The 27754-nt window shown below is 64.7% G+C and overlaps 3 protein-coding genes across 3 annotated transcripts; 1 reads left to right on the forward strand and 2 right to left on the reverse strand.

The window, feature by feature from the left end:
- Window positions 1–1289: 1289 nt before the first annotated feature.
- Window positions 1290–9253, forward strand: ATG4D (autophagy related 4D cysteine peptidase). The gene is made up of 10 exons (XM_034792995.1): window positions 1290–1597; window positions 4567–4650; window positions 5280–5453; window positions 5976–6291; window positions 6510–6574; window positions 6827–6975; window positions 7509–7587; window positions 8063–8139; window positions 8226–8345; window positions 8824–9253. Exons 1-10 carry the CDS (start codon window positions 1381–1383, stop codon window positions 8995–8997), a joined length of 1455 nt encoding a protein of 484 aa, XP_034648886.1. The 5' UTR covers window positions 1290–1380; the 3' UTR covers window positions 8998–9253.
- An 841-nt stretch (window positions 9254–10094) lies between these two features.
- LOC117889052 (galactosylceramide sulfotransferase-like) lies at window positions 10095–11608 on the reverse strand (the record flags this gene model as incomplete). Its single annotated transcript, XM_034792865.1, has 1 exon — window positions 10095–11608. A coding segment is annotated over one exon (1245 nt), but the record flags the coding sequence as incomplete, so codon positions are not given.
- Window positions 11609–13558: 1950 nt separating this feature from the next.
- KRI1 (KRI1 homolog) lies at window positions 13559–24751 on the reverse strand. The gene is made up of 19 exons (XM_034792866.1): window positions 24542–24751; window positions 24174–24250; window positions 23497–23602; window positions 22898–23003; window positions 22228–22279; window positions 21867–21916; window positions 21489–21585; window positions 21151–21225; window positions 20289–20404; window positions 19268–19394; window positions 18700–18795; window positions 18102–18272; window positions 17510–17585; window positions 16932–17035; window positions 16577–16718; window positions 16021–16151; window positions 15506–15570; window positions 14972–15067; window positions 13559–14296 (listed from the first exon to the last, which is right to left on the reverse strand). The coding sequence occupies exons 1-19, from the start codon at window positions 24621–24623 to the stop codon at window positions 13840–13842; spliced, it is 2226 nt and encodes a 741-aa protein (XP_034648757.1). The 5' UTR covers window positions 24624–24751; the 3' UTR covers window positions 13559–13839.
- Window positions 24752–27754: the final 3003 nt, after the last annotated feature.

Raw genomic sequence — 27754 nt, forward strand, 5'->3', positions numbered from 1 at the left:
GGGGTTACTGGGGGACTGGGAGCAGGGGGCTCTGGGGGGTTACTTGGGGGGCCGGGAGTGGGGGGTTACTGGGGGACTGGGAGCAGGGGGCTCTGGGGGGTTACTTGGGGGGCTGGGAGCGGGGGGGCTCTGGGGGGTTACTTGGGGGGCCGGGAGAGGGGGGGCTCTGGGGGTTACTTGGGGGGCTGGGAGCGGGGGGCGCTGGCCTGCGGTTAGGGGGCAGGGCTGTCCTACGTGAGGCTGTGGGGCGGTTCCAGGTGTGGGGGGGAGCAGGGCTGTGGGGCAGGGGTGTGGGAAGCCCTGAGCTAAGGGGGGTGACACGGCTGTAGGTGGGAGGTGCTGGGCCTATGGGAGGGGCTGGAGTCCCCCCAACAGGCCTGGGGGGTGGTCCTGGGACAGGGCTATGGGTTTTTATCTGGTCGGAGGGGCTCAGCGGGCGGCTGTGTGGGAAGGGCCAGGGCTAGGCAGTGGGGAGCTTGGGCTATGGGGGTCCCTCTGTGAGGGGATTGTCAGGGGATCCTGGCAATTCCTAGCTTAGTCGGTTTGGGGAGGGGGGGCCCCATGGGTGTGGAGAGGGCCCTTGGCTGTGGGGTGCCAGAGCTGCCTAGGAGGCATTGGCTGGGTGGGGAACAGCAGGGCTGTACAGGTCTGGGGCAGGTTTGGGGGCGGTGCCAGAGGTAGGTCTTGGCTATGGGGAGTGTCTGAGGGGGGACGCGGGGCTATGAGAGGTCGCTTTGGATAGCTGCATGGCGGAGAGGTGGGGAAGAGCCTTGGCTGGGGGGCGCCAGGGCTGTGGAGGGGACCATGAAGGGATTCCCCTGACAGATGTTGCAGGAGCTCAGGTGTCCAGGGCTGGCAGTCCTCAGAGATCCCCCACAACTCAGTGTGCCAGGAAGCTGCTTCTCCCTGTGTGCCAAGTATGGAAAGCAGGGGAGGTGCGGACAGCACAGTGGGGTGGGGCATGTGGGTGTAAGGTGAGGCTGTAGAGAGGTGTGGGGCAGGAAAAGGCTGTAGGGAGAAAGGACTCTACCGGAGGCGTCCCTCTGGGCCTTACCCACTGCTAACCGCACTGACTTACTGCCCTGATGCCTGGATTTGTTCCCTGGGCCTCTCGCTCACCTGTGCCGTGTCAAGCAGCCCAGCCCGTGTTCAAATGCCCTTCTCTTGCAGCGGCGTTGAGGGGTGGGGTGCAGACCTGGGGGAAGTGACAGGGTGTGTGTGTGTGACATTCATCCCTCTGTGCTAACGGTGAGCATCCTCCCTGAAAATAACCCCTTGTCTCTGGTTGCTCGGCAGCTCTGCTTTCCTGGCAATGCACGTGCACTTGCGTCCCGGCCTCGCCACCCTGAGAACACCGTCCGCGCCCGTCCCGCTTTCTCAATGAATTCTGTCTCGCCTGCCTCGGTGCAGTACGTCAGCCAGGACGAGCTGCGCCATTCAGATGGCAGGAAGCTCTTTAACCCCAGGGCCGGGAGCCAGGAAGGGAGCTGCAATGGGCTATTCCCGGGGGGAGCGCAGAGCGGCCAGCCCAGCGAACCTGATGAGGTGGACAAGATCAAGAACAAGCTCCTCTCGGCCTGGAACAACGTGAAATACGGTGAGCGCCCTGGCCGCCTGGGTACTGCCCAGCTCGCCGGGTACTGGGCGCTTGTTGTGCTGGCCTTAGGAGAGCTGCTTCCTACTCTGATTCACCGCTCAGTCAGTGCACCCGGGATTTCAAAGGTGCCGGGGGTGGCTTGGCCAGCGGGGAAGAGAATGGTTAGATGTCACTTGTCCGTGTTGGAATTGGGCTGCCCCGAAAATGTGCTGTCCCTGGGGCTTTAAGCTCCCAGTCTCCCGGGAGTGCTTGGCCTGGATTAGTTTAGCTGTGCCAGCAGGAGCCTGTTACATGGCACTTCTGGCCTGGTGTGGCAATGGTAAAGGGAGTGACAGTGTGTTGAAAAGGCTTTTCCCCCAGCCCTCTGGCTGGGGAGTGGCAGCTCCAGGGGTGGCAGCTGTTGGTTTGTGGACAGCAGGCAGCTCGATGCATTGCCATCTGCCAGTTGTCTTGTAGATTCCTACGTCGATACCCCTGGTGCTGGTGTCAGAAACCTCCCTGCTCCTGGCCATGGGGGAGCAGCCCGTCCCAGTTGCCTACAGTCTCTGTGGGTGTGTCTGGATGCTGTGGCAAATCTAGGCCTATGAGCAAGCCAGGCCTTGATGTTTGTGAGAATCCTGCCAGCTGGATTCCAGCCAGGTGGCCCTGCTGGGAGGATGGGCTTCCACCCATGCTCAGTCCCAACTGTGTTGTGACCCAAAGACTTTCCTCAGTCCACCCGGAACAGGGACCTCGAAATTCCTGTTCTAATCCCAGCCCTAAAACTGACCCTCTGGGCCCGGGGCAAGTCACTTAACCCTCTCTGTCTTCCCCGGCAGTGAAATACAGTGATTGAACGGCTCACGCACAGCACAGGAGGGCGGCAAGGATCAGTCAGTCGGTGCCTCCACGGCCCTGTAGTACTAACGGGCTCAGCGTCTCTTGCAGGCTTAGGGGGATCCCTAAGAAATGGGGAACGTCTAGGGCAGTGGCTACGAATTGGGCCCATCATTCGTGCTGTTCCTAACCAGGACAGCTGTGAGTCCCATTCCTAGCAGGGTAGCAGAAACCTTGCCGTGAACGGGGGGATGGTGAGGTTTCCCCAGCTCAGCTGAGTGCAGGTTTCTGTTCCTGTAACTCGGTCAATTCGGGCAGAGCAAGGGTTCCTCCAACTCACTGGCTGCTGCTGACGTGGCTGGAAAGACCACACTCCCTGAGTGCTGTCTCTGTTCCCTTCAGGGCATGAGAGCTGACCTCAGAGCTACCCTCCTCCTGGGGGTGCCTAGTGCCTGTCTGCCAGAGACACTTTATCTTGCTGATAAACTTCGCAACACTTCTGCTGCATCAGCATGTCAACAAAGGCAGTTTTGCGGCCTGCGCTGCTCTGGGTGGTCAGGATCTGGCAGCTGGGAGGTCCTGGGAGAACAGCTCTGCTCCTACAGAGCCTCTGGCCGAAGGTCACCTGCCTTGCTGTGCCATGTGACTCCTGGGCTCTGGGGCAGCTGGGCTAGGGGATAATGCAGGAGTGTTTCAAAGGAAATCACTAGAATTCCCCCCTGCAGCAGCTGCTACCTTGCAGCCCTGTGCGTGGCCAGGATCCAAGCAGCGTGCAGGGACTCCCAAGGGTGGGTGCCGCAGGGCCATAGAAGGCTGGTAGTGGGCATGTTGCAGGGAGCTGGTGAACGAAATACAGAGGTATTCCTGGCCCCAGCTGGCGTCCGCGCCCTCTCTCCAGGCTCTGACACTTCTCATTGCTGTGCTCACCGAGTTCCTCCCAGGCGCGCGTTAAGCAATGGGATTCCATGTCTGTCGCCTGTTAGTTCTCCCCCGCCCCGGGGAGCAGCCCGTGCAGTGGCGTGGCGTGTTTTGGTAGCACTCTAGGGTTTTTGAAATGTCCCTGCTGCTCTGTGTTGGAGCAGGCTGGTCAGAGAAATGCCCCTTGCGTTTGGAGCAGAAGGTGGGAGGTTTGGGAAGGCCCTTCGTTCCCGGAGGAGTTTGTTCCACCGTCAGGGAGTGGCTGCCGAGAAAACGCTCTGCTGCCCAGCCAAGCCTTACCCTTAGGGCGCAGCGCTCTATTGGGCCGGGGAGTGGAGCTTTGGACGGTCTTTTAGATATCTTGGGCCCAGGCCAAGAAGCGAACCCCTTGAAGCTAAGGACCGAGACCTTGATCTGGAGCCAGCGGTGTGGGAAGCCAACGTAGAGAGTGGAGGAGAAATAAGCAACATCTTTCGTCCCCACCCTGTGTCTAGATCAGTGCTGCAATTAACATGGCTGCGTCTAACAACCTGCTACATGCTGCTGGCAAATGCTGATCACAGCTCCTGGAGCCACCCACAGAGGGAATTTCAAGGCGAGGCTCTTGCCTGTTTCACTTCCTCCAAAGGGCTGTAGCCGGTAGCTTAGAGCAACAAAGTCAATTGGTGGGAGGGCCATGGCGCAGCCAGCAAGTGGAGCGGAGCTGGCCAGAGGACTCGTTTGGGTTTGACTGGGGAGGCCGTGTGGCAGGATTCAGCTGCCCCTTGACCCGCTCCGGCTTTCTTTGCACCAAGGTGTGGCTGTTGGCATTTTGTCTCCTTTAAATGACATGCACGCAGGCAGGTGGCAAACACAACCAGAACCGTGGGAACAGGGGCTCAGTGCCCTTACCCCCAAGCGATCCCCCCTCAAGCTGAGTACATGGTGCCCACCTGGCCTGATTGCAGTCAGGACGCAACGTGGAGAACAGGGCACCTCTGGGGCATCTGGGGTAATGCCCTGTGGCAGGGAAAGCTAGGGCAGCCAGCCAGGGCATCAGAGCTGTGTACGCCGGCTGAATCCACGCCTTGTGCATGGGAATAGAGCCTTGGGTTATTGACCCTGGCTGCTGGGGATGTGAGGGTTTAGCAGGAGGGAGCAGGTTTGGCTCCTCTCTGTGATGGTCAGGACCCGGGAATGGAAGGGCGTGCGGACGGGAGGACACTGCTCACTTCTCTCTGCTTCTCCCCTCTCAGGATGGACGGTCAAGACTAAAACCAACTTCAGCAAGCTGTCCCCCATATACCTCTTCGGCCACGTCTATTGCTTCGAGGTGGAGGGTGAGTAGCCGGGTTAGCTCAGAGATCAGCCGTGGCTCCATCTCGCCTGGCTCCCGTCTGGAGCTGGGTGGGATTTTTCCGTGAACTGTTGCCTAGCTGGCGAATGCTGATTCGTCCAAACCAGGAAGGACGGTTTCACCAACTTCTCGACTTGGGGAGAAAGGAAGCAGCTGCGGAGTTGTGGTGTTTCCAAAAGGAGCAGTTCCGGTTTCCTGGTTCTTGCCGATTTAGTTTATAAATTCAAACGAATTCGAGCACAACCCCCCTCGATCGACAGAAACGAAACCTTTGCAGTGACCCAAACCAAAACTCTTCCTTGGAGAGCTTGGCTCTTCCTCCCGATTCGGGGAGGGGAAAAGTGTCAGAATCTCACACTTGTGTTGGGTGAAACCTTTCCCACCCTCCCCCATCACACACCTTAATCCCCAGTGTTTGGAGTCCTGGCCCAGAGCGCTGCCCTGCTGATGGGGTTCTGTGCGAACATCGCCCCCTCTGGCTGCTGATGGCGCAGCGCTGAGAGGCTCCGAAATGGGGCTGTGACAGCGGGGTTCCTTTCTGGGCTGCTGCCCTGCCCCTGGATTGAGTGGGGAGGCGGGGGTCCCCTGTGGCTGACGGGGTCTCTCCTGCAGAGGACGTGGAGCGGTTCCAGAAGGACTTTGCCTCCCGTGTCTGGCTCACCTACCGCCGGGAGTTCCCGCAGCTGGAGGGCACCGTGTGGACCACGGACTGCGGCTGGGGCTGCATGCTGCGCAGTGGGCAGATGATTCTCGCCCAGGGGCTCCTCATGCATTTCCTCGGCAGGAGTAAGTAGGGGATGCCGCAGAAATCCAGGGCTGGCCGGGCGTGTGCCCAGGGCTCCCGGCTCTGTGCCCAGGCCCTGGTGGGTGGGGAGGGGTTAAGAACCCCTTCAGGAGGTGGCAATGGGGCCGTCTGCCCCCGGGGGAGAGCTAGGGGCAAGACACTGCACGTGCTCAGCAAAGGCCACATCTGCTCTGGCTGCCGGGGTGGAGGGAGCAGCCGGCACTCGGAGCACCCTGGGTCGTGTCCCTTTGTCAGTAATCCCCTGCCTAGCCCCTCCCTAGAGCACTCGGCCTTTCACAACAGAGGGGGGTGTTTCTGAGGGGAAACGGAGGCAGGGGCAGGCACAGAACCCAGGAGTCGGCCTCCCAGGAGGACAGGCGTTGCTGGCCTGGCCTCCACGAGTGACTTTCAGGCTGAGCTCTGGCCCCTGGAGAGGGGTATTGGTATCATGCCATGTGTGGGCCCCGCCCCCTCCAGGGCACACATGTGGGACACACTGCCTGTACCTCTCCTGTTACTCTTAGACTGGACCTGGCCCGACGCCTTGTTCACCACCAACCTGGTGGAGATGGACCCCATGAAGCCCGTCTCTCCCGCCCGGCAGCAGCTGCCTGCCCTCACTGTGGACAGAGGCAGGGATCCCTGGAGCATCTGGGCCCCGCCTCGCCCCCTTAGCCCGCAGGAGCTGGAGAAGGAGCGCAGCCACCGCACCATCGTCTCGTGGTTCGCCGATCACCCGCGGGCACCCTTCGGCATCCACCGGCTGGTGGAGCTGGGGAGGAGCTCGGGGAAGAAAGCCGGGGACTGGTACGGCCCCTCCATTGCTGCCCACATTGTCAGGTGAGCAGACGACAGCCCCCAGCACCACGCTGGCTCCACCAGGGCGGCCCTGGCGTGACATGGGAGCTCTCCTGAAGCACACACCTGCGGCCTGCGATCTCCACCCCTGCGGCGGCTGGCGTTTTCTGGGCTGCAGGGGTCCGATCCCAGTCGCAGAGCTGGGCTGCGGTGAGGCCGGGCCGCAGGACGCTCATTCTCTTCCCCTCCATCTCCTGCAGGAAAGCGGTCGAAGGCTGTTCGGAAGCCAGCAGCCTGGCTGTCTACGTATCTCAGGACTGCACAGGTGAGTGGCCCCGGGCTGGTGCTGTGGGGTGGGTAGCCTGTGGCTGAAAGCTGAAGGGCTCCATGGACACCGGGGCTAGGGGGCGCTGTGACTCTCAGGTATCACACCTAGAGGCTGGGGGTCTCTCCCTGCCCCGGGCTAGGATCTGACCCCCCCCCCCCCCCCAAAAAACCCCCACCCCCCTGGGGCCTAGGGTGCGCCAGCCTGCCAGTGACTAACCCCCCGCTCCCCTCTGTCTGGTGACCCCCTCAGTGTACAAGGGGGACGTGGCGAGGCTGGTGTCTGGGAGCGACGGCCGGACCATGCCAGATCCCGGCGCCAGGCGGAAAGCTGTCATCATCCTGGTGCCCATGCGTCTGGGCGGGGAGACCCTCAATCCTGTCTATGTAGACTGCGTGAAGGTAGGGCGGGGGCAGGGCCTGAACAACTGGGGGACCCTGATTGGTGGGGGAAGGAATGGGAGGCAGGACTTGTCCAGCAGTGCCCAGCTGTCCCGGGTTCTTGTCCAGCCCCCCTTACATTAGTATCTGCCTGTCCCAATCTCTAAAGTATTTCTCCTCGCTGCTCTCCGAAAGGCAGGGCAATGCTATTATCCCCACGACACAGATGGGGAAACTGAGGCTAAGGGAGGTTCCCAAGGTGCCCCAGGGAGTCTGTCACAGCTGAACCTGGGTCTCCCAGGTTAGCACCATGTCCATCCTTCCTCTCAGTCCCCGTCTCGCCAGGTGCTCTGGCAAGGCACATCAAGCTGCCTCGAGTCACGGCCCAGTATAGGAACCTCCTGAGGCCCCATCGCCCTGGAAGTCCTCTTGGTGCCGCCCCCTGTTTAGCTGCCTGGATCCCTGCTGTGTGCCGGGGCCTGTGCTGGGGCAGGGCTGTGGCCGTGGGTGGGGCACGGCTGAGCTCCCCACCCTGTGTCTCCGTCTCCCTCCAGGAGCTTTTGAAGCTGGAGCTCTGCATCGGGATCATCGGTGGGAAGCCCAAGCACTCGCTCTACTTCGTGGGCTACCAAGGTACGTGCCTGGCGCCCGTCCCCGGCAGCAGAGCGGGAGCGGCCAGGCGGAAAACAGGCTCTTCCCGTGGGAAAACTCCGGCCCCTTGGCAAAAAATGGAAACACAACAGTTTCGGGTTTGGAAAGGCTGCTGCGGTGCCTCCTGGGAGCTGTAGTTTGGGTCTCCTCCCTGGTTGGACTACAGTTCCCATGATGCATCACAGTCACCCCGTGGCTTGGGGAGGTGGCTGTCTCATGGGAGTCCCTGGCCACAGTACATGGGAGATGTAGTCTGGCTGGGGAGCCTGGCCCATAGGAGAAGGGGGAACAGGAGGGAACCAAACCACAGTTCCCATGTGGCACCGCAGCACGGTCTGAGTCGCAATGCTGTCGGTGGGATGCTGGGGCCGACGTGATCCCGGCTGCCTGAGGGAGGGGCTGCTGAGCTCCTGCTGATGTTCCCCCCCCCCCCCCCGCCCCCCACTCTGCCTTCCAGACGACTTCCTGCTGTACCTGGACCCCCACTACTGCCCGCCCTTCGGGGACCCCCCCAAGGAGAACTTCCCCCCTGGGGTCGGTACGGGCTGGGGGGGGGGGGGGGCAGCTCCTGCCGGGGGCTGGCCCCATAGAGTAACCTGCGTACACGCTCTCTCTTCCAGTCGTTCCACTGCAGCTCACCCCGCAAAATGGCCTTCAGCAAAATGGATCCCAGCTGCACCATTGGCTTCTACGCCCGCGACGGGCAGGAGTTGGACACGCTGTGCTTGGAGCTGACCAGGGTAAGGGCCGCAGCGGGCAATGCCTTGGTGCCAGCTGGAGTGGGGACCGGCCGGGGGCGTGCGCTCTGCTGGGGCCCCAGAACGCCCCGGACGTAACCCTCCCGCAGCCCCTGTGCTGGTGCCTGGCGCCTGTGCCGTGTGTGTGGGCACCTGCCTGGGAAAAGCGCCGGGTGGACTCAAGCCCGCCTCGATATCCGGATCCTGCCTGGTCAGATCAGCGCAGGACGGCTCCGTGCTCCTCCCCCAACGCGTGCCCATGCGGGTGAACCCGCCGTGCCAAGCCAAGGGGCTGATGCCTCCAGTGGCCTGGCCCCAGGCCTTTTCCCTGCCCCCGGCAGCACAGGGGCTTCCTGAGGTGCTGGCTGGGAGCAGGGGGGCGCCGCGTGGATTTTGCAAGCAGATAATGTGTATGTGGCGAGGGGGGGGGTGTCTCTGCCTCCCTTTCGTGGCCCTCTGACCCCAGCCCTCTGCCCCCCAGGTGCTGAACTCCTCGTCGGCCAAGGAGAAGTACCCCATGTTCACGGTGACGGAGGGCCAGGCGCAGGAGTACGGGCTGGCCGAGCTGTGCTCCCGTTTCTCCCAGCAGACCGTGCAGCTCCCCAAGCGCAGCAAGGCCAAGAAGGCCAGCTCGGACGAGTTCGTCTTCCTGTGAGCGGGGGGAGGCCGCTCCCCCCTTATTTATTACTTATTTATAGAGACACGGCGGGGGCCACTGGCTGCCCCGCCCACCACGTCACAACACTGGCGGTGCAGCAGGGGGCGCTGGGCCCTGGCTCGAGGGCGCCCCCCTGTGGGGACAGGCAGCCGGCGAAGAACTGGAGATCCCCTGCTGCACACTGTACTTGCCAGGCTGCAGTTCACACTGGAATAAATCCCTGGCCCGCGGGGAGAGCGGTGCCCTCACCTAGGCCGGGCCTGTTACTGTGCTAGGATCTAGCGCCCCCCGGAGCTGAGCGACTGCTGCGCGGGTCATTGGCTGTTTCCAGCTCTGCCCTCGGCCGGTTCCCGGGCTGCCCCTCTGAACCGCAGTGCAGAGGTCAGACGGCCCGGCCACCGCCTGTCCCCAGAGGGAGCTGCCATCCGCAGGCACTGACCCCGTGAGGTAGGGGGGGACCCCTGTATCCCCGAGGGGACCCTATCACTGCTCTCCACCAGCCCACCGTCCTTGTGCAGCGTCCCTCGCACCACAGGGAAGGAGACTAGGCCTCGGAGCCACCATAGGGCCAGGCCCTTCCCCAGGGCTGTCACTGGGGGGCAGGGAGCAGAGCCACAGGGCTAGCGGGGGGGCATCAGGAGCCCCTCCACTGCTCTAATCCAGCCCTAACAGCAGAAAGCTGGGGCCGGGGGCCCCATGGTTTAGGGTGGTGGCAGGCTGAGAGGGCTTTAGCACGGGAATTGAACCAGCCACATCCGCCCTGTGTAGTGGGGAGGGGGGGGCTCCCCCCCCCCCCCCCCCCCCAGCCCGGGGCAGCCCAACGGAGCAGACTCTCCTTTCAGTGGCGTCAGAACATGCCACAGCTGCTGGTTTTAAATGGACCTGGTTTATTTATTGTGGGTTGGGACAGCGGGGGGGGCGCTTTCCCCCATCCTCCACAGTCCTGCGCTCCTTGGGCCTCTCGGGTAAGGTCCTGCGGGAACGAGAAAGCTGGGGGCCGTGTGTGACGCAGGGTGGGGCAGGGCCGCTTCCAGCTTCTCCAGGGCAAGCTACAGCAGCGCTCTATGGATCCGGCTAAGAGCAGGGGGCAGGGGAGGGGGTGGGGGTGGGCGCTGCACACGCTAAGCTCGTGGTCCCCGTCCCGCTGAGGGCAGCCCTGAAGGGCTCAGTCTAGCTAGGCGAAATGGGGGGGATCTCAGGCCCGGAGTGGGGATGGGGCAGTGACAAAGCCCAGCTGTCCTGCCGTGCTGGGCTCGCCTGCTCGACTCGTGGGCTGTGGGTCAGAGAGGGGCTGTAGGGCCAGGCGGCTGGGCCCTGGGGCTCGCTGGTGGACATTCAAAGCCCCCTGGCCTGTCCCCACTAGTCACATGGCAGGGAGCACAGCTCCCTGCCGTATTGCCGGTAGTAGAGGCGGGCGTGATACTGCAGCTCCGGCAGCACCAGGCTGTAGCAGCGGGCGTACTGGGCCGGGGGGGAGGCTGGGCCGCAGGTTGTAGCCCAGGATGGTGGCGGAGTCGGGCTGCCAGGGCCGCAGCTCGTCGGCCGTCTCCTCCGGCCCCACGGCCTCCCCGGCCAGGCAGGTCTCCCGGGTCTCCCGCAGCAGCAAGCGCAGGGCCTCCAGCTCGCCCTTCATGCGCGTGTAGCCGTAACGCTCCACCCGGCGCCACAGCACAGCCCGGAAGTACTGGTAGAGCCGCACGTCCAGCCAGTTCCACGCTCGGATCCGCCGCGCCAGCCCCGGGGCCGAGGCCTCGTCCACGGCCCCCCGGCGGGCGTTGAGCCGCACGTAGGCCAGCTCCTCCAGGTGCAGCCCCAGCAGCTCCCGCGCCAGCACCAGGGACTCGTCGAAGTGCTCGGCGATGAGCACCAGGTGGAAGGTCCGGTTGAGCCGCTCCAGCTCCTGGTCCCATCGGCTGCCCCCTTCCTCCCCGCCGGCCTCCAGCCCCAGGTCAAAGGCCATGGGGTTCCTGGCCAGCCCGTTGCCCATGTCGGCCGGGTCGTAGTAGCGCGCCGGGGCCTGCAGGAAGGCGGCCAGGGGCCGGGTGTGGTTGGCCAGGGGCCGGAAGGCGGGCACGGTGCTGCGGTAGTAGGCGAAGACGGACTGGAAGGTGCGGACGGGGTCGCGCAGGATGGTGAGGTAGAGGCTGTCCGGGGGCATGACCCGGCGCACCTCGCCGGCTGCCAGCCGCAGGTGGCTGAGCAGCAGGTTGTAGCGGGCGGCGCCCGGCGGCAGCGGCTCCACGAAGGCGGGGGCGAAGCGCTGGGGGTAGGCGAACTGGTAGGTGTAACGGGGGAAGGCCACAGTGAGGTTGTGCCGCTCGCCCAGGCGGAAGAGGATGTTCTGCAGGGTGCTGCTGCCCGTCTTGTGGGTCTTCACGAACACCACGTTGGGGGGCGGGCGGCCGGAGCTCTGCCCCCGCAGTGGCTCGGTGGGGCTGGTTCTGTGGCGGGAGAGAGGGGGCGGGTGAGGGGCCCTCGCTGCTGGGAGACGCTGGCTGGAGCGGGGCCCCCAGCTGCTGCATGGCCAGGCCCAGGCCCAGCCCCAGAGCACTGAGTCTGAACCGAGTGGTGGACAGGGTGGGAGAAGGGGCCAGGCGGGGGAGGGGATTCAGCCTGCAGCCCTGGGAAGAGAACCCAGGTGTCCTGAGTGACGTCCTGGGGCCCTGGCTGTGCTGCCCCGGGTAAATCTTCCCCACCCCCTGCCCAGCGTTCCCGTCGCTGGTGGCTGGCCTCCGGGCCCTACAGGCACAACTCCCCTGGCTGGCCTCGGGGCCAGGTGCCTACCCCCACCCCACTTGTCAGCGTGTGGTGCTAAGCTATGCCGGCCCCAGCCAGCTCCGGGGGGCTCAGTGCCCGGCCTGTCCATGGTGGGGACAGGGGGTGCCCCAGCCCTTGGCTGGTTCCTGTGCAAACCCTGCCTGGGAGAACTGCCCTAGCGGCCACTGAATGCCAGGGAGGCCTTTGGGTCCTGGCCGGTTCTGGGTTTGTGATGTGCCTGGTGCAATGGGGGGGATGTGCCTGGGCACCACCGTGATACACCCACGTTTACAGCACCTGGTGCAATGGGGGGGGGGGTGCCTGGGCACTACCATAATACACCTGCATGTACAGTGCCAGGGTGCCCCTGTGATACACCCGTGTGTACAGCGCTTGGCACACTGGCACCCTGGGCCAGGAGGGGCTCCTGAAGCAGCAGCCCCCTTGCTTTGCTTGCTGAGGCATGTGGCCCTTGGGGAACCCCCAGGCCCCAACCCCACATGCACTGCAGGTGGGGGGGGGGTCTTGTCCCAGCCTGCCCACGCCGAGCGTTTGCCCACAGCAAGAGCTGGGCGCTGGATTACAGGGGAGCCGTGGCCCAGCACCTGCAGCTGCTCCTGCCGACAGCCCCATTCAGCCCCTGCTGCCCCCGGCCCGGTTTGCTGAGCTCCCCTGACACCCCCCCCAGGTGCCAGATACTCACGGCTTGGCCGCCTGCCGGAGGAGCAGCAGCAGGAGTCCCGCCAGCAGCAGCGCACGGCACCGCCATGGCCCAACCGAGCACCACAGGCGAGCCAGGGCCATCTCCTCGCACTCCTGCCGCTCTGTGCCCAGCCTGGGGCCTCGCCCCGCAGGGGGGCCACCAGCGCCCGCCACGGCCCCTTAAACCGCTCGGAAATCCAAGGGCTGCCTCGCATCACCTGCTAAGGCGGCTCAGGGGCTTAGCTGCAGCCTGGTGGGGAACGAGCAACGGGCCCACGGCCCAGCCAGAGGGGCAAGGCAGGGCCCGGCTCCAGCCCTGCATGCCCCCAGCCGGTGCTGATAGGGAGAGGGCAGCTGGGCCCCAGAGCAGTATGGGCACTAGCCCCCTCCCCCCCCCCAGCGGCCAGGGCTGGGCACAGCTGGGGTGGGTACAGCAGGGAACCACAGGGTGCACTGGGGGCCACCCAGAGCCAGGCCCTGCCTAGGGTAGCTAGGCTGACAGCGCAGGGCCAGGGGCTTGCCCAGCCCTCGGGGCCAATTCGTGTAACGGCACCTCAGGGCCCTGCCCCACTGCCCAGGACTCCCTGTGTCCCCAAGGGAGCTGGGGAAAAGCAGGATCTACCCCCCTCCCCAGGCCTTTCTGCTTCCCCACCCCTTCCCCCAGAGGCAAATTTGCATCAGAAAAACCAGGGGGCTTTGGCTGAGTTTGTGGTGCCTGGAGCCAGCACTGCTCCTGCCCGCTTAGGGCAGGTAGGAGACTCGGCTCCATGTGGCATTAGCGGGTTCCCCCGAGGACAGCGGCTGCCAGGGCTAAGTCCTTGGGTTAAAGCAAAGGCAGCCCCTGGTCTGCGGGGTGGAGGAGGGGGGAAGAGACAGCTCCAGGACGGCTGCTTGCCTGGCCCAGCCCCACAGCCCGAGGAGGGGACGGCCCCGTGCACCCAGCATCTCCCTGCATAGGGCTCCAGGGGAGGGTCGGGCTCCCCCGGCTGAAGGAACAGCCCCGTTTTAGTTTAAGCCGCAGCGGTATAACATGCCTCCCCGGCTCAGGGGGAGCCGCAGCCGACACTGGCGGGCCCGAGATGAAAGCCGCACTCCGGGAGCCAGAGCACCGGGGCGAGGTTTATTTCAGAATCTGTAAAAAAGGGAACATCGCCCCGCAGGGCTGAAGGAGAAACGAGCTCTGCTCCGCTCTCTGCAACCAAACACGGAGCCCCAGCCGGCAGCGCACCAGCTCCAGCAGGGGAAACTGAGGCACTGAGCCAGAACAGGACCCAGGCAGGTGTCCGGCCTTCGAGCAGCGCCGCCTCTGTCCGCAGCTGGCAGGAAGGGGTAGAGACAGTGACCCCAGCTGCCACGCGAGCCCCTGGCTCCTCTCCGTGCTCAGGCCCGGGCAGCTTTGTCCACAGGCCCCTGGCGTCCGGGCGCCTGGGCCCGCTGAGTCTGTTGCATTGGCCGCTTCCTGGTGTGGCGCTGGAGCTGGCGGTAGTGCAGGCGGCGCGGGTTGAGCCCGTAGGCCTGGAGCCTCTGCCCGCTGAACTCCCGCCCGCCCACCCGCACCTTGGCGCCCAGCAGCAGCCCCTTCCGCCCCCGCCGCTTCCGCCGCGGCCCTGCCTTGGGAGCCGTGTCCTGGGGCCCAGGGGAGGCCTTCCCCTCCGGGCCCCCAGGCTGCAGGGTGGGGCTGAGGGCCCCTGCCGTGGGCACTGGGGGCCCCTCATCCTCCTGGTGTTCAGCCAGGCCAGCGCCGGACGGCTCCTGCTCCGCCTGCTGCCGCTTCGCCTTGTCCTGGTGCTTCTTCCCCAGCTTGGGCCGCCGCTCGGCCCTGCCGGCCTCCTCCGCGCTGCAGGACAAGGAGAGGAGTCAGGTGCAAAGCGAGGGGCATTGTGCGAATTCAGCCCTGCCATGCCAGAGCCGCCCACCCCTGCGAGGCCTGCGGCCCCGAGAACAGAGGCATCGCCAGCCCGGGAGCCCATCCAGCCCGTCTCCAGCAGGGGCCAGGACCAGGGGAAGGTGCAAGACGCCCTACACAAGGCAGGAGAAATACAAGCATCCAGGCTTTTCACGCTCTTGGCCTCCCTGGAATCATGTAGCAGGGCGTTCCACCGACCCACGGTGCCCCATGTGAACACAGCATTTCCCTTATATGAGGCGACGGGCTCAGGGGCATTGCCCCCCGCCCTCCCAGCCTGCTCCTCTGGGGACAGCCTGGCAGGGGGGCACTGACCTACAGGCCCAAACAGCGGGGGGCAGAGGAGGGAACATGCTCTCCGCAGAGCAGCCTCCGTTCTGAAACCCCAGTGCGCTTAAGATTCCCTGCCAGGGGCCCAGCCCCCCGGAGCCCCATAGAACGTGCAGCAGCTGGGGGGGCCCATCCAGCAGCCCCCTGGAACTCCTAAAAACCAAGGAAACTCCCAGCCAAAAAAACATGTTTAGAGACGAGCTCCCATGCAGGTGAAGGGTTCAAATCACGCGGCGGGAGCGTGGGGGACTCAGCGCTGGCGCCCAGGGTACGTACGTGGCTGAGAGGGACTTGAGGATCTGCTCCTTCTTGCCGGTGTTCTGGGCCTTGCGGGTATAGGTGGCCTTGTCCTGGAGCTCCTCCTTCTCCGACCTGCGGGGAGACGCGGGGCAGGAGGGCTCAGATACTGACCCACAGAGCGGGACCCAGGGGTCACCCTCTGGGGCCTCTCGTTGCGGGAGAAGGGCTGAGAGCTGGGGAACGGGAGAATCAGCCCGGCAGCGTGTGAATGGGACATGGACGATAATCCAGCAATGCTATGGAAGAGCACCAGAGAGGGAAACTGAGGCACAAACAGAGCCCATGAGTCCTGACTCCAAGCCTCCCCCCTGCTCTAACCACTAGACCCCACGCCCCTCCCAGAGCCAGGGATGGAATAGGACTCCTGGGTTCTACCTCACCCTGCATGTGGTTTCTGAGCAAAGCAAAGTCCTGGTTTGAAGCACCCCTCGTCTCCCAGCGGGGCCAGGGGCCCAGGGCCCATCTGCTGCCGTCCCATCCCCCAAGTGCTGCGGCCCCCCAGCCCCTCACCTGTACATGCAGGTTTTGCGCAGCGAGCACCATCGGTTTAGCTCCTTGTCGTCAGCAGCCAGGATCTGATGGGGGGCGAGAGCAAAGGAGGGGGAAGGTTCATGACTTGTGAGGGGCAGGGTCCCCCAGGAGCCGGGAATCAGCCTTAGATCCAGAGGGGGAAACTGAGGCACAGAGAAGGGACAGACCTGATCCCCTGAGGTCAGAGAGTCGGGGCAGAGAACCCAGGAGTCCTGGTTCCCAGCCCCCCCCCCCCCCCCCCGCTCTGACCACTAGGCCCCACTCCCCTCCTGGAGCTGGGACAGAAGCCGGGCTAGGCCCAGAACTGCGGGGAGGCCAGCGGAGCACAGGGGTGGGTGCCAGGCGCTGGACGGGGGAGGGGGCAGGTACCTGGTGGGTGCTGAGGCCGAAGTCGCAGGGCACCACGGCGTGGTACTTGAAGGGGCGAGGGAGGGGGCGCGCGCCGGGGGAGGGGTGGAACGGCGGGCGCCAGGGGAGGGGCAGGACGGCAGTACCTCGTCAGTGCTGAGGCCGAAGTCGCAGGGCACCACGGCGCGGTACTTGAAGCGACAGGGCAGGTCGCCGATCAGGTCCTCGTAGTCCAGACGGTAATACTCGTCCAGGTACTGCTCGAAGGAGCCAGCCCCTGGGGACGGGGGGGAAAGGGGAGGCTTCAGGGGCTCCCTGGTCCAGCAACCCCCTCCCAGCCCAGGGCACCACCCCCAGTGACCCCCACCCAGGTCAGTTCCCTCTCAGCTGTGGGGGGCCCTGAGGCAGACTGAGAGGGGGCTGGGGCCCCCTGGCTGCAGGACGCCCTTGGGGCAGACCATGGAGGGTACCGGGGGCAGGACAGGAGGGAACCAGAGGGGGATACCCCGAGCGCGGAGCCGGCCTGGGCGGAACTGGGGGGAATCATCCTAGGGGCACCCAGGGAAGGGGGCTGGCTGGCTGGCAGCACATGGCTCCCGGTGGGAGGGGCGGGGGGGCAGGACGGTTGCTGGGCCCAAGGAGCCTGACCCCCCAGGACACCAGGCAGAACTCCCCCGCCCCCCCAATGGCGCCCCCCTTTACCAGGGTCGAACGGGGGCTTCTTCCGCTCCACGGCCTCCGTGAACCGCGTCTTGCGCTTCCTCTTTCCCAGCAGCGTCTGCGCCTCCTTCTGCCGCTTCCGGGGGGGGCCTGGCCGCACGCGGGGGTCGTAATCCGCATCCATCTGGGGACAGAACCGCCCCAGGGCGCCCGTCACCCTCGGCTCAGGGAGACGCCCCCGCTTCCCCCCGCACCTCCCAGCGCCACGGGCCCCGATCCCCAAGTGGGGCGCCCCCAAACGTGCCCCACTGGCATGCCGGGAGCACCCCCTGCTGGAGTCACCCAGCACTGCCACCAGTGTCATGAGTTCAGCGGGGTCTCAGCCCCAGGGACGTACAACGAAATTGGGGTCCTCGCAGTGCGGCTCGTAGCTCCCCTCTTCCTCCGGCCACTCGCCCCCCTCCGCGTCCCGACCAGTCCAGTTGTCCCAGTTCCAGCCGTCTGGGTCCAGAGGGGAAAGAGATGGTTTCTTTGGAGCGGAATCGTACTCCTACTGCCCCTCCCCGCCCCCCCAAGCCCCCAGCTGTGAGCCGGGGCAGGGATCACCCCACCCACCACGGAGAGGCAGCCACCTCTGGCTGGGGTGCGGCAGCTGATTTTAACAGCACTGCCTGCAGGGTTTGGGACAGGAAGTGGGGGGGAAGCTCAGATGCAATGTCCCCTCGCTGCCCCCCGCCATTTGCAGTTTGGGGGCGCTATGGAGCCAGCCCAGACAGCTCTCCCAGAACCAGCCCCTCAAATTCATGCGCCCCTCCCAAAGAGAGAGTCTCATTTGCATATGTGAATATGCAAATCAGATCACCTTCCACCTGCAGAGTGGGGGTGGGGAGAAGTGATCTGCCCAGCTGATCTGAGCACAGAAGTGGGGTGGGAGTCTCATGGTGGCCCCCCCTCCCCCCTCCCCCATCCACCTACCATCTACACCCTCCTCCTCCTCGAACTGCGGCTTCTCCTCCTCCGCTTCCCCGTAATACTCGGCCCCAAAGAACTTCTGTGGGGTGGGAAGAAAAGGAGCCAAGTGAGAGCTGGGCTGAGAGGGGCAGGAGTCCCCCTCCCCACTCCTGCCTGGGGAGCGGCTGTGCCCAGGGGGACAGGACAAGGGAGGGCTCCTCTGTCCCACGGAAGGTCCCCCCAGCCCGGTGACCCACAGAGGAGCCAAGCCAGGGACATGGGACCCGGGCCAGATGGGAGCCAGCTGGGGGCTTGGCGCGGGACATTAACCCCTTGGAGCCCAGATGGGTGTAGCGGCGTCAGGAGATGCGAGAGCCCCATGGGGAGAGTGGGGAGGTCTCTGCAGGCCAGCCAGAAGGTGCCGGGTGGCAGGGTCTGTGCCGCAGGCCGGGAGGTGCCAGGGCCCAGTGGGGGCGGGGGTGTCTGTGCCACAGGGCCGGGAGGTGCCAGGGCCCAGTGGGGTGAGGCAGGGGGGTGTCTGTGCCGCAGGCCAGGAAGCGCCAGGCCCCCCAGGGCGAGGTGGGCGGGTCCCGGTCCCCGGGCGGGGGCCTCTCGCCTGCATGAGCCGGTCGTGTTCGGCTGGGTCGAAGGCCCCCTCCAGCTCCTGCTCCCCGAAGCCCACGGTCGCGTTGCCCGTCGCCTCCCGCAGCTTCTCCAGCTTGGCCAGGATCTCCTGGCGCTTCAGGTTCTTCAGCTGCTTCAACTCCTCCTGCTTCTGGGCCTTCTCCTGCGGGGGGGATGGGCCGGGGGTTATTATGGGATGGGGTCCCCTTGCTCGCTGACACCCCCCCCCGCACCCGCAACAGAGAGAGATGGGGGGGGCGGCTCCTAACCCCCAAGAGACTCAGTGTCCGATAGAACCAGCCCCTGGAGACACCAGTACACTGAGGGTAAAGACCAAGCAGAGACAGGAGCAGGGAGAGAACCCAGGCGTCCTGGCTCCCAGCCCCCCCGTCTAACCACTAGACCCCACTCCCCGCCCAGAGCTGGGGATAGAACCCAGGAGTCCGGGCCCCCTGTTCTCTCCCCACATTGAACAGTCTTTGTTTGCTCAGCTCCGTGACTCAGGCTGCCCCATAACCTCCAGGAGTGGAGAACCCCCAGCCCCCTTCAGCCCAGCCCCCACCCCCCCACACGCTGGGGGCATCTCTCACCTTCCTCTTCCTCTCCCTGATCTCCTCACGCTTCTCCTTGCGCCGCTCGTCCTTCCTGCGCACCGAGCTGGCGATGGTCCGGGGATAAGTCCTCACCTGGGGAGGACACGGCACCCTTGTTACCGCCAGACACCCCCCCCCCACACACACACACACACACAGGCGAGACTGCAGGGACCTGGCATCCTGCACCCACGGCCTGGACACCCCCACCCACAGCATGGGGGGCACCTGACACTGCAGCCCCCACTCCAGCTGGGGGGGGGGGGGAGCTGCATCTGTGTTGGGGTCTCCCAGCGCCCCCCTCCTGGGACCCTATCATGCCCCACTCAGCTGCCCCTGGCTCCAGAGTCACTCGCCCTCCTGAGGGGAGGAGCATAGTGCCGGGGGGGACGGGACACGGCACCCGGGGGGAGAGGGGGGACATGGCACCCAGGGGGGACGACACAACACCCGGGGGCAGAACACGGCACCCGGGGGGGACATGGGGCCCGGGGGAGGAGGCAGGGGGGGACACGGCACCTGGAGGGGGGGGGGGGGGTACATGGCACCCGGGGGGGTCCCTTACCAGCTGCGCGTCAGGCTCCTCAAAGCGGAAGTTGTACTTGCGCTCAAACTCCTCCTGCTTCTTGAGGAAGAGCTCCCCCTCGTCCGAGGAGTCCTCCAGCCGCAGCGGGGACACGGCCCTGGGGCCCCTGGGGAGAGACAACAAGGCCATGTGGGGGGGGTGTCCCCAGGAACCTCTCCTCGGGGTGATGTGACACCCTGGGTGGGCCATCAGCGCCGGGGATCGAACCCACGACCACGGGATCTAAAGGGCTGAGCTAAGAGCCAGCAGCGTCAGCCGGGGCCGGGAGCAGCAGCATTCACCTGCACCACCGCGGACAGAGTGGGGGGTGTTTAATTTGGGGGCCCCAGCCCAGGCTCCCCCCCTCATTTGCCCCCCTGCTCTAGCCCCCCCGCGGCCTTTACCTTATGTTTCCACCTCCCCAGGACAAAGACAAGCGCCCCCTGCTGGCAGCCATCACCCCCACTCGGCGGCATCGCATGCTTGCCCCATATGTTGATTTCAGCACGTGCCCCTCCAGGCACTAGCCATCCCCCCCGGGGGGTAACTCTGGCCCCCCACAGCGAGCTCTGCTCACAGGCCATGTTTCCCCCCTGCCTGCTATCCCCAGGGAGGCCCCCCCCCCACCACTTCCAGCCCCACGGCTGCCCCCTCACTGCCCCACAGCAGCCGAACCCGTCCCCATCTGGTTCCAGTGGGTTCTCCTCCTGCCACAGCAATAACCCCCCCCAGCTCCTGCTCTGATTGGCCAGGGTGGCCACACCCACCCCAGACTGGCCAATGGGAGAGGCGGCCGGTCTCCAGGAGTTCCAAAGGACACATGTCCAGGCAGGCGCAGCTGGGGCGGAGCCGCCCACCCCACTGGATCTGCAGGGCACACAGCCCCGAGAGTCAGGCCAGGCCCCACATGTTAGAGACCCCCCCAATCAAACATGGTCCGCTTGTGATCTGGCTCCTGGGGTCGGGGGATCCCTTCATCCAGCCCCAAGGGGCAGGGAAGCTGCTCCCCAGGTGCACCCACTGCACTTGCCTTCCCTCCTCGTCCTCCTCCCTGTAGCCCTTGTTCAGGATGTAGTCACGGAGGAAACGCTCCCCGGGGGCCAGCGTGGGGTCGCTCCAATACTCCTTCAGCGGGGCCTGGTGGAGAGAGGACGGCGGAACTCACTGCCACAAGGTGGCGACTGAGGCCAGGGTTAGAGTAACCGAGAGTTGGGAGAGGGGTTTAGGACCCCTCTCGCTTTGGGGCTTAGGACCCCCTCTTGCTTTGGGGCAGGACCCCAACGCCCTGACTCACGTGGGTCAGGGGGGATTTCCCCCAGTGGCAGGTGATCCCGTTTCTGCCTCCCACTCCTACCTCTGAAGCAGCTGGTGCCACTCCTGTTGGAGGCGGGATCCCCGGCTAGATGGGCCCGAGAGCCAGAGCTGCAGGGAGACGGGGGCGGGGAGGAGCGGATCTAAGGCTGGGCTGCCCCACGCTGCCCCGTCACAGATTGGCTGGCCCCGGAAAGGCCTTGGGGCTCCGCAGTCCCAGGATATCGCAAGGGAGAGAACAGAACAGAGCCCTGAGGGGCCGGCGCCCGGCAGGGACCAGCAGGTGCCTCCTGCCTGTGGGCTGAGGACGGACTCTCCAGAGGGGAGACCCGGGCAAAGGGCCGAGTGCTGGGCCAGGGGTTGGTGGGCGCGATTTGGGTTTACGTTGGCTGTGGACCCTATTCCATCCTATTCCACCAGCAGGGGGCACTTGTGGAGGTCTCTGCCCCAGGCATCCTCCTCACACCGGCCGCGCCCAGCCCGGGCAGTCAGGGGCAGGCCACATGGGACGCTGGCCCTGGGGTCGGGGGCTCCGACAGCACCTGGCCGGAGGAGAACAGGTGCCCGCTTACCAGGTCCTCGAGCTGCTGGTCTGGGGGCAAATCCTGCCCTTTGAGCCAGCTGACATAGCCCTCCTCCTCACGCGCCTGGGGTGGAGATAAGCAGAGACCCCGTCAGCACCCCAGATGCCTGCACAGCACCTCCCCCCGCCCCCCAAATCCAGCCAGCCCAGCAGGAGGCGCCATGCCGAGATCCCCACCTAGGGGAGCCAGCCCCCAGAACCGCAGCCCCTGAGCCCAGATGCCTGACCCCACCAACCCCCCCCGGCACAGGAACCGTCTCTGCCCAGAACCCCCATTGGCCCAGGGACCCAGAACAACCCCCCCGCCCACCCCCACCAGTCACCCACCTTCTCCTCCGTGCTCTTGATCCGTTTCTGCAGCAGGGCCGAGCTGCCTTCCCCCGCGCTCTCCTCCCCGTCGCTGTCTGCCACGAAGGGCCGGAAGCTGCCGGGACGGGGACGCCGTGGGATTAGCAGCAGGCACTGGGGTTCAAAGGCACCAGACCCACCCCCCCGAATTGATCACAGGCGCCTGCCTGGCTGGAGTGCTGAACACCTGTTTCCCCCACAGCCGGTACCTCCCCAGTGGGCAGCTGCTGCATACCTACCCCTTTGGGGGCTCACAGCCCATCCCCCCGGTGGCCCCTGTGGCTGGTGGGTCCCTGCAGGAACTCACCCTGGTCACCCACGTCCACCCTGTGCCCCACACCCCGTCCTCCCCCTCACCTCTCCTTGATTCGCTTCTGCTCCTCAACGTAGCTCTGGGAGGCGGCTCTCTGCACAGCAAGGGAGACAGAGGGCTAAACTTGGCACCGGTCTCCATACTCGCAAAGGAATCCCTCCCCCGGCGCTGAGATGCGGCCACCTCTGGGGTGAGGCCCAGCAGTCTTTCAGCAGCTATGCTGCAACAGCATAGGGCAGGAAGAGGAGAATCCCATGTCCCACTGACACCGCAGATGGGGTTTAAGGAGGCAGAACAGGCTCTGTAAGGGGGAAGGCATCCTGGCACCTCCTCCCTCACGCTCTCTGGGTGGAGAAACAGCCACCCCACCCAACCTGAAAAGGCCCTTTCCCAGCCCCTCCCCACCTTCTGTCTTTCAGCTGCTGCTTCCTCGTCCTCCTCATCCTCCTCGTATTTGCTGGAAGAGGAAGAAAACGGGTTATTTGGCTGTTTCAGTCTTTACGCCGCCCCTGCACCATGTCGGCCGCCATCGGCAGAGGGGCCAAGCACCCAATCCCGGCTATGTCAACATTGCCACAGACCCACAGCTGCCTGCCGGAGGAGGACCCCTCAAACTCTGCACTGCCCTTTCAGCCACGGGGCAACCAGTCCTGGCCTTTGGCCAGAAGGCTCCAGAGGGAGGCCAACCCCTCATCCGTGTTGTCCTCAACACACACCTAACACCTGAAGCTCTGCATTAAGCCAATGGCTATAATCCAATCGCAGGCTTCAGGGCCTCAGCCAGTCGCTTGCAGGGGTCAGGAAGGGATGTTTTTCCCCAGTGCACAATTAGACAGATATATTCTGGGCTGTGTCCCCCCCTCCCACCTGCCTCTAAAGCATCAGGGATTGGCCTCGGCTGGAGATGAGATATCGGTCAGTGCAAATCAGGGCTCTGAGCTGGGACAAAGCATCCTCCGTCTAAGATGCATAGCTGGTGGGTCTTGCTCACTTAAACTAGCCTTAAACTCTATGAAATCGCCCCTCCAGGGACCTCTGGGGCCCCACCCGTCCCAGCCCAGCCCCCGCTCCTTACCCTTCCTTCTCCAGGATCACCTTTCTCTCGTAATCCTTCAGGTACATGGGTTTCTCCTTCCTCTTCGGAGCTGCTGCTGCCCCCCTCCCGCTTTCGGACAAGGAACCTGAGAACAGAGCCACAGCCCAGCTCAGCGCGGGGACAGGCGCTCCGGGCCAGGGGAAACAGCTGGCTGTGCGGACCAGGGATTCGAGTGTCCTGCAGGCCGGGAAGGGGCGTCCCCATAGATCAGGGAACTACAGCCCTCCATTCCTGGCTCGGAGACCCCAGCCATGGGCCTTGGGAGGTGGGGACTTGGGGAATGGAGTAAAGGCAGCGGGGGGAGGGGTCCCAGCTGGGAATTAAGCTGGTGGGGGGGCGGAGCAGGAAGGGGCTCCCATGCAGTGTGTCCCTCCTAGGTTACTATGACAACGTGGCGAGCTGCCCATGGGAGCCAGGACCAGGCCTCTGCCCCGAGCGGTCCCCCCCCTGGAGTTACTGTGCCCAGCGGGTCCCACAGTTACGCCAACCCTGCGGCTCAGATGGGGGGAGCCACCGGGGGCAGGGAGCGAGGGGGAGAGGTGCCCAGCAGAGGCACACACGGGAGGGGGAGATGTTACCTGCTTGGCTGTAGAAGGTGGCGTCTTTCTGGTAGATCCTGGGATCCTTGGTTTTCAGCAGGGCCAGAGTGCGATAGAAATCTCTGTCTTCCAGGGGGTCCAGCTCCTGCCGGGGCCAGCGGGTTAGTCAACAGCGACCCCCCCACCCTTTCTCTGGGGCCCTGTGTCTAGCACTGACCCCAGCCCACAAGGCACAGCTCAGCATTATCCCCACAGGACAGAGGGGGAAACTGAGGCACGGAGCAGGGAAGTCACTCACCCAAGGGCACAGAGCCGGTCAGCATCAGGGCCGGGGTCAGAACCCAGGAGGAATCCTGGCTCCCACCCCCCTGCTCTGACCCACCAGCCCCCACTCCCCTCCCAGAGCCGGGGAGAGAACCCAGGAGTCCTGGCTCCCAGCCCCCCCCGGCTCTGACCCACCAGCCCCCACTCCCCTCCCAGCGCCAGGGAGAGAACCCAGGAGTCCTGGCTCCCAGCCCCCTGCTCTGACCCACCAGCCGCCACTCCCCTCCCAAAGCCGGGGAGAGAACCCAGGAGTCCTGGCTCCTAGCCCCCCCTGCTCTGACCCACCAGCCCGCACTCCCCTCCCAGAGCCGGGGAGAGAACCCAGGAGTCCTGTTCTGAAGCCACTCCCCGTTCTCAGGCCCGCTGACCCCCAACCTCCATCCCAGGCTCACCCCGTCGTCCCCACTTTCCTCCGATTCCGAGCTGGACTCCTCACCGGCCCCTGCGTCGGCCCCATAGCGATCCTGCACTGGGGTGATCAAAGGCAGTGGGGTTAGCGGGGAGCCGGGGGGGGTCTGCGGGTGCCTCTCCCCCAGGGGCCCCACCCCCTCCCTCAGGACCATGGAAGGAACGGGGGGGGTCTCTGGGTCAGGGCGGGGGGCTATTCGCTGAGCTGGGGGGCAGCCCAGGACAAGGGGGGGCTGTAGGGGCAGATGTAATGCAATGGGGGGGGCTGCTGGGGAAAGGCGCCCTTGGGGTGGGGGGGGCTCCCCCCCTTCGCCAGGCCCCGCCCCCTGGCCTGGCCCCGCCCCCGGCTCACGCCGCTGCAGCTCCTCCCGCCGCCGGTAGCGCCCGTAGCGGGCCGCGAAGCCCGCGTTGATTTTCAGCTCCGGCTCCGGCATCTTCCTCGCCCACCACGTGGGCGCCGGCACTTCCGGGTCAGGGAACCACGTGGGCAGGCCAAGAGGCGGGGCTTAGGGGCAGCCCCGCCCCCCACATTTAAAGGGACCGCAGCAACCTGGAGCTGTCACTGAACCCACCCCCCCACCTCCTTCCCCCACCCACCCCCCCCCCCCCCCCAGGACAGCCTCTCCCCCCAGCTCTGCCAGTGCCCCTCAGTCCCAACCCACAGCCCCCCGGCTATGCCAGCCCCAGGTGCCCCTTAGCAGCGCTCTGTATCTGAGGTAGTTCTCTGGCTTGTACCCCTGTGGTCCCTGCGTGCCACACCCAGGACGTAGGGCAGAGCTTTCGTCCCTATTGTACGAATGGGGAAACTGAGGCCCAAAGAGATTTGGGCCTGAGCTCCCTGGGGTCTGTGGCAGACTCTGCTGGGGGGAGAGATGCACCGGGTGGGTTCGCCCCACTCCGAGCTACATCACTGGGATGCAGCGAAGACCGAACAAAGGGGCCCGCCGTGGGGTGGGGGTGAGGAGCTGCGGCTGGGGAAAGCCTCCATCTCCAGTAATCTCCTCCCAGCTGCTCGCGGCTTCCGGCACTTGCCCCAGGCTGGGAGGTTGTGAAACGGCCCCAGCTGGGCCCAGGGCTTTCGCTTTTATTTTTTAAAGCGCCTGGCAGCAGCCAGCGCTCCTCTCTCCTCCCCTCCTAGCTCGGAGCCTGAGCTGCCCCACCCTGGCCTGGCAACAGGCACCCAGCTAGCGTTGCCAAACGCTGGCTTCCTTCCTTCCCTTGCTGTGTCACTGAGCGCCCCACCCAGAGGCTGGGCCCAGGCCGCAGTGACAGCCCGGCCGATAAAGCCTCCCTTGCAGCGTCACTGCGGAGACCCAGCCAGCGCTAGGAGCAGAGACAGGCCTGGGAGCTGGGATCCCCACCCCACAAGCGCCAGGGCAGATCCCGCTGCCCCCCCACCCCACCCCCAGGTTCCTATAGCAGCATCTGAACCAGGCCAGACACCCTCCCTTGCAGCAGGAACCTCCAGGCCCGTAGCAGGGAAGCCAGTTCCCATGCCCCCTAGGGGCCAAGCAGAAAAGGGGAAGGTACCCGGCCAGCATCCCCGAGCCGGGCTCCAGGCGCACAGTTCCCAGCATTGCGTCAGCAGCTAAGGTCGGGCTGGATTCCCAGCCAGAGTCACGGCCAGCCCGGCAAAGGCTCCGGACAAACCTGAATAGTTCTGAGCCCCTTCTCCCCACGGCCCATGGAGCAGGTGGGAGGAGAGCTCTGCCCAAATCACGGGGATCGAGGCGGGTTCTTTGTATCTTCTCCAGTCCCTGTTGCAGGCTACAGGGAACAGAAGGCTCAGACAGGGGAAAGGGGAGGGTGATGCACCAGGGAGCAATGGTGCCAGACCCCCAGTGTCCTCCCCCCAGCAGTTACAGCAACTGGCACACAGGGCACGCCAGTGACGGGGGAGCCAGAACCGGAGCCCAGAGCCAGGGGACTGTGCTGCCGTAGTTGTGTGGGATGTGACGTGGGTGCAAAACACGAGGTATCAGGGCAGCTGCAACTACGGCCCAGCTCTGGGAGGGGAGTGGAGTCTAGTGGTTAGAGCGGGGGGCTGCTGCGAGCCAGGACTCCTGGGTTCTGCCCCGGGCTCTGTTGCAATCTGTGACACCTCAGAAGAGTCACTTCCCCTCCCAGTATCAAATGGGAGCGGTGACGGGAAGTCGGACTGAAAAGTGCATTGAGATCCTAACTCCCCACCTCTGTGGCAAGACAGCTGCAGGGAACCCACCAGCCCCACCCAGGCCGCTGGGGCCGCCATCTCTGCCGGAAGGAAGAGCCAGGATTCATAATCCACAAATATTAATTTAATGGTTAAAAACATTAAATTATCCCCCAACATTTCCTCCAAAGCACAATAAATAGAATCTGGTTTCATCTTTTCTCTGTTTTAAAAAAAACCACTATGTACACAGCACAGATCCACCAATTCATCCGGGGAAGAGGCTGCTGCCGGAAGAANATAGAATCTGGTTTCATCTTTTCTCTGTTTTAAAAAAAACCACTATGTACACAGCACAGATCCACCAATTCATCCGGGGAAGAGGCTGCTGCCGGAAGAATCAAGCTCAAACGTTTTCAACGCAAAGACAATTCTCTTTCAAACACACGGGCGCTCGGGGGGTAGGGACGCGGCTCACCTGTCCCCGGGAGAAAACACCAGCCACCATCCCCCAAAACGTGGCTGGAGCGTGGCTTGGCGAGACCACAGAGCCCAGCATGAGCCGCTGGGATGTGTAGTCTCTAGGGCAGCCTGGACCGAAGAGGGGCAGGAGGCACAGAGCTGGGAGTGGGTGTGGAACCCCCAGGGGCAACGTGAGGCCCTTGCCCCTGGGACGCCCTCTTTAATAGTAGCCCCATGCATTGCCCTGGGGGATCCCAACTGCCGGCTGGCCCTAGACATAGGTATTTGCCCCATAGCGCCGACTCAAATCCAGCGCTGCGCTCAGACAGGAGCAGACCCCCTCTGTGCTGGGTTCTAACCTCCTGCCCGCCCTCATCAGTTCGGCCCCATTAATCCTTTGCATGCCACAGTTCCCAGTGCCCCCCGCCCCACCCGGCTGGATTCAATGCAAAACGGACACTCACAAAATAACACTGTACAGGGGAGGGGGGGAACGGCAGATACGGGGGTGGGGGGAGACTAGAGAGCACTGTGCATGGAGCTCTCTCCTGGGGAATCACCCCGCCCCCCCCCCCGCTTTGCAGGGGGCAGGGAAGGTCTGGCTTTGCAACGGCAGCACCATTGTGTCGCCGTGCCCTCCCCGCACCGCAGACAGGCTTCACGGCGTGGCAGGTACTCCTCCTGGGTGCAAGGTTAGCAAGCCGCCCAGGGATCCGAGTTCGAATTACAGGCCGCAAAACCAGGCATTCCCCCCCCACACACACAGAGGTCAGCAACCCAAGAGGGAGCGGGGAGGCAAAGAGGACAGGGTGGGGAGAAGCCCCCCCCCCCCCCACTTGGGAACATCCTAGGAGGGGAGAAAAGCACCCACAAAAAATATAAATAGAAACAACAGTGAAAGTTAAAGACGAACTCTGAGGTAGGTGGGGGGCGGGGAGCTGCCTTTACACG

The sequence above is a fragment of the Trachemys scripta genome, chromosome 16 (assembly GCF_013100865.1).
Source record: "Trachemys scripta elegans isolate TJP31775 chromosome 16, CAS_Tse_1.0, whole genome shotgun sequence".
Taxonomy (NCBI): domain Eukaryota; kingdom Metazoa; phylum Chordata; order Testudines; family Emydidae; genus Trachemys; species Trachemys scripta.

Coding starts and splice junctions, on each gene's coding strand:
- ATG4D (XM_034792995.1), top strand. CDS start 1,381: ATGAATTCTGTCTCGCCTGCCTCGGTGCAGTACGTCAGCCAGGACGAG. Junction 1,598..4,566: donor CTGGAACAACGTGAAATACG/GTGAGCGCCCTG, acceptor CTCCCCTCTCAG/GATGGACGGTCAAGACTAAA. Junction 8,346..8,823: donor TGTGCTTGGAGCTGACCAGG/GTAAGGGCCGCA, acceptor TCTGCCCCCCAG/GTGCTGAACTCCTCGTCGGC.
- KRI1 (XM_034792866.1), bottom strand. CDS start 24,623: ATGCCGGAGCCGGAGCTGAAAATCAACGCGGGCTTCGCGGCCCGCTAC. Junction 18,273..18,699: donor TCAGGGAGAGGAAGAGGAAG/GTGAGAGATGCC, acceptor TCCCCCCCGCAG/GAGAAGGCCCAGAAGCAGGA. Junction 15,068..15,505: donor CGCAAAACCTGCATGTACAG/GTGAGGGGCTGG, acceptor GTCTCCCCGCAG/GTCGGAGAAGGAGGAGCTCC.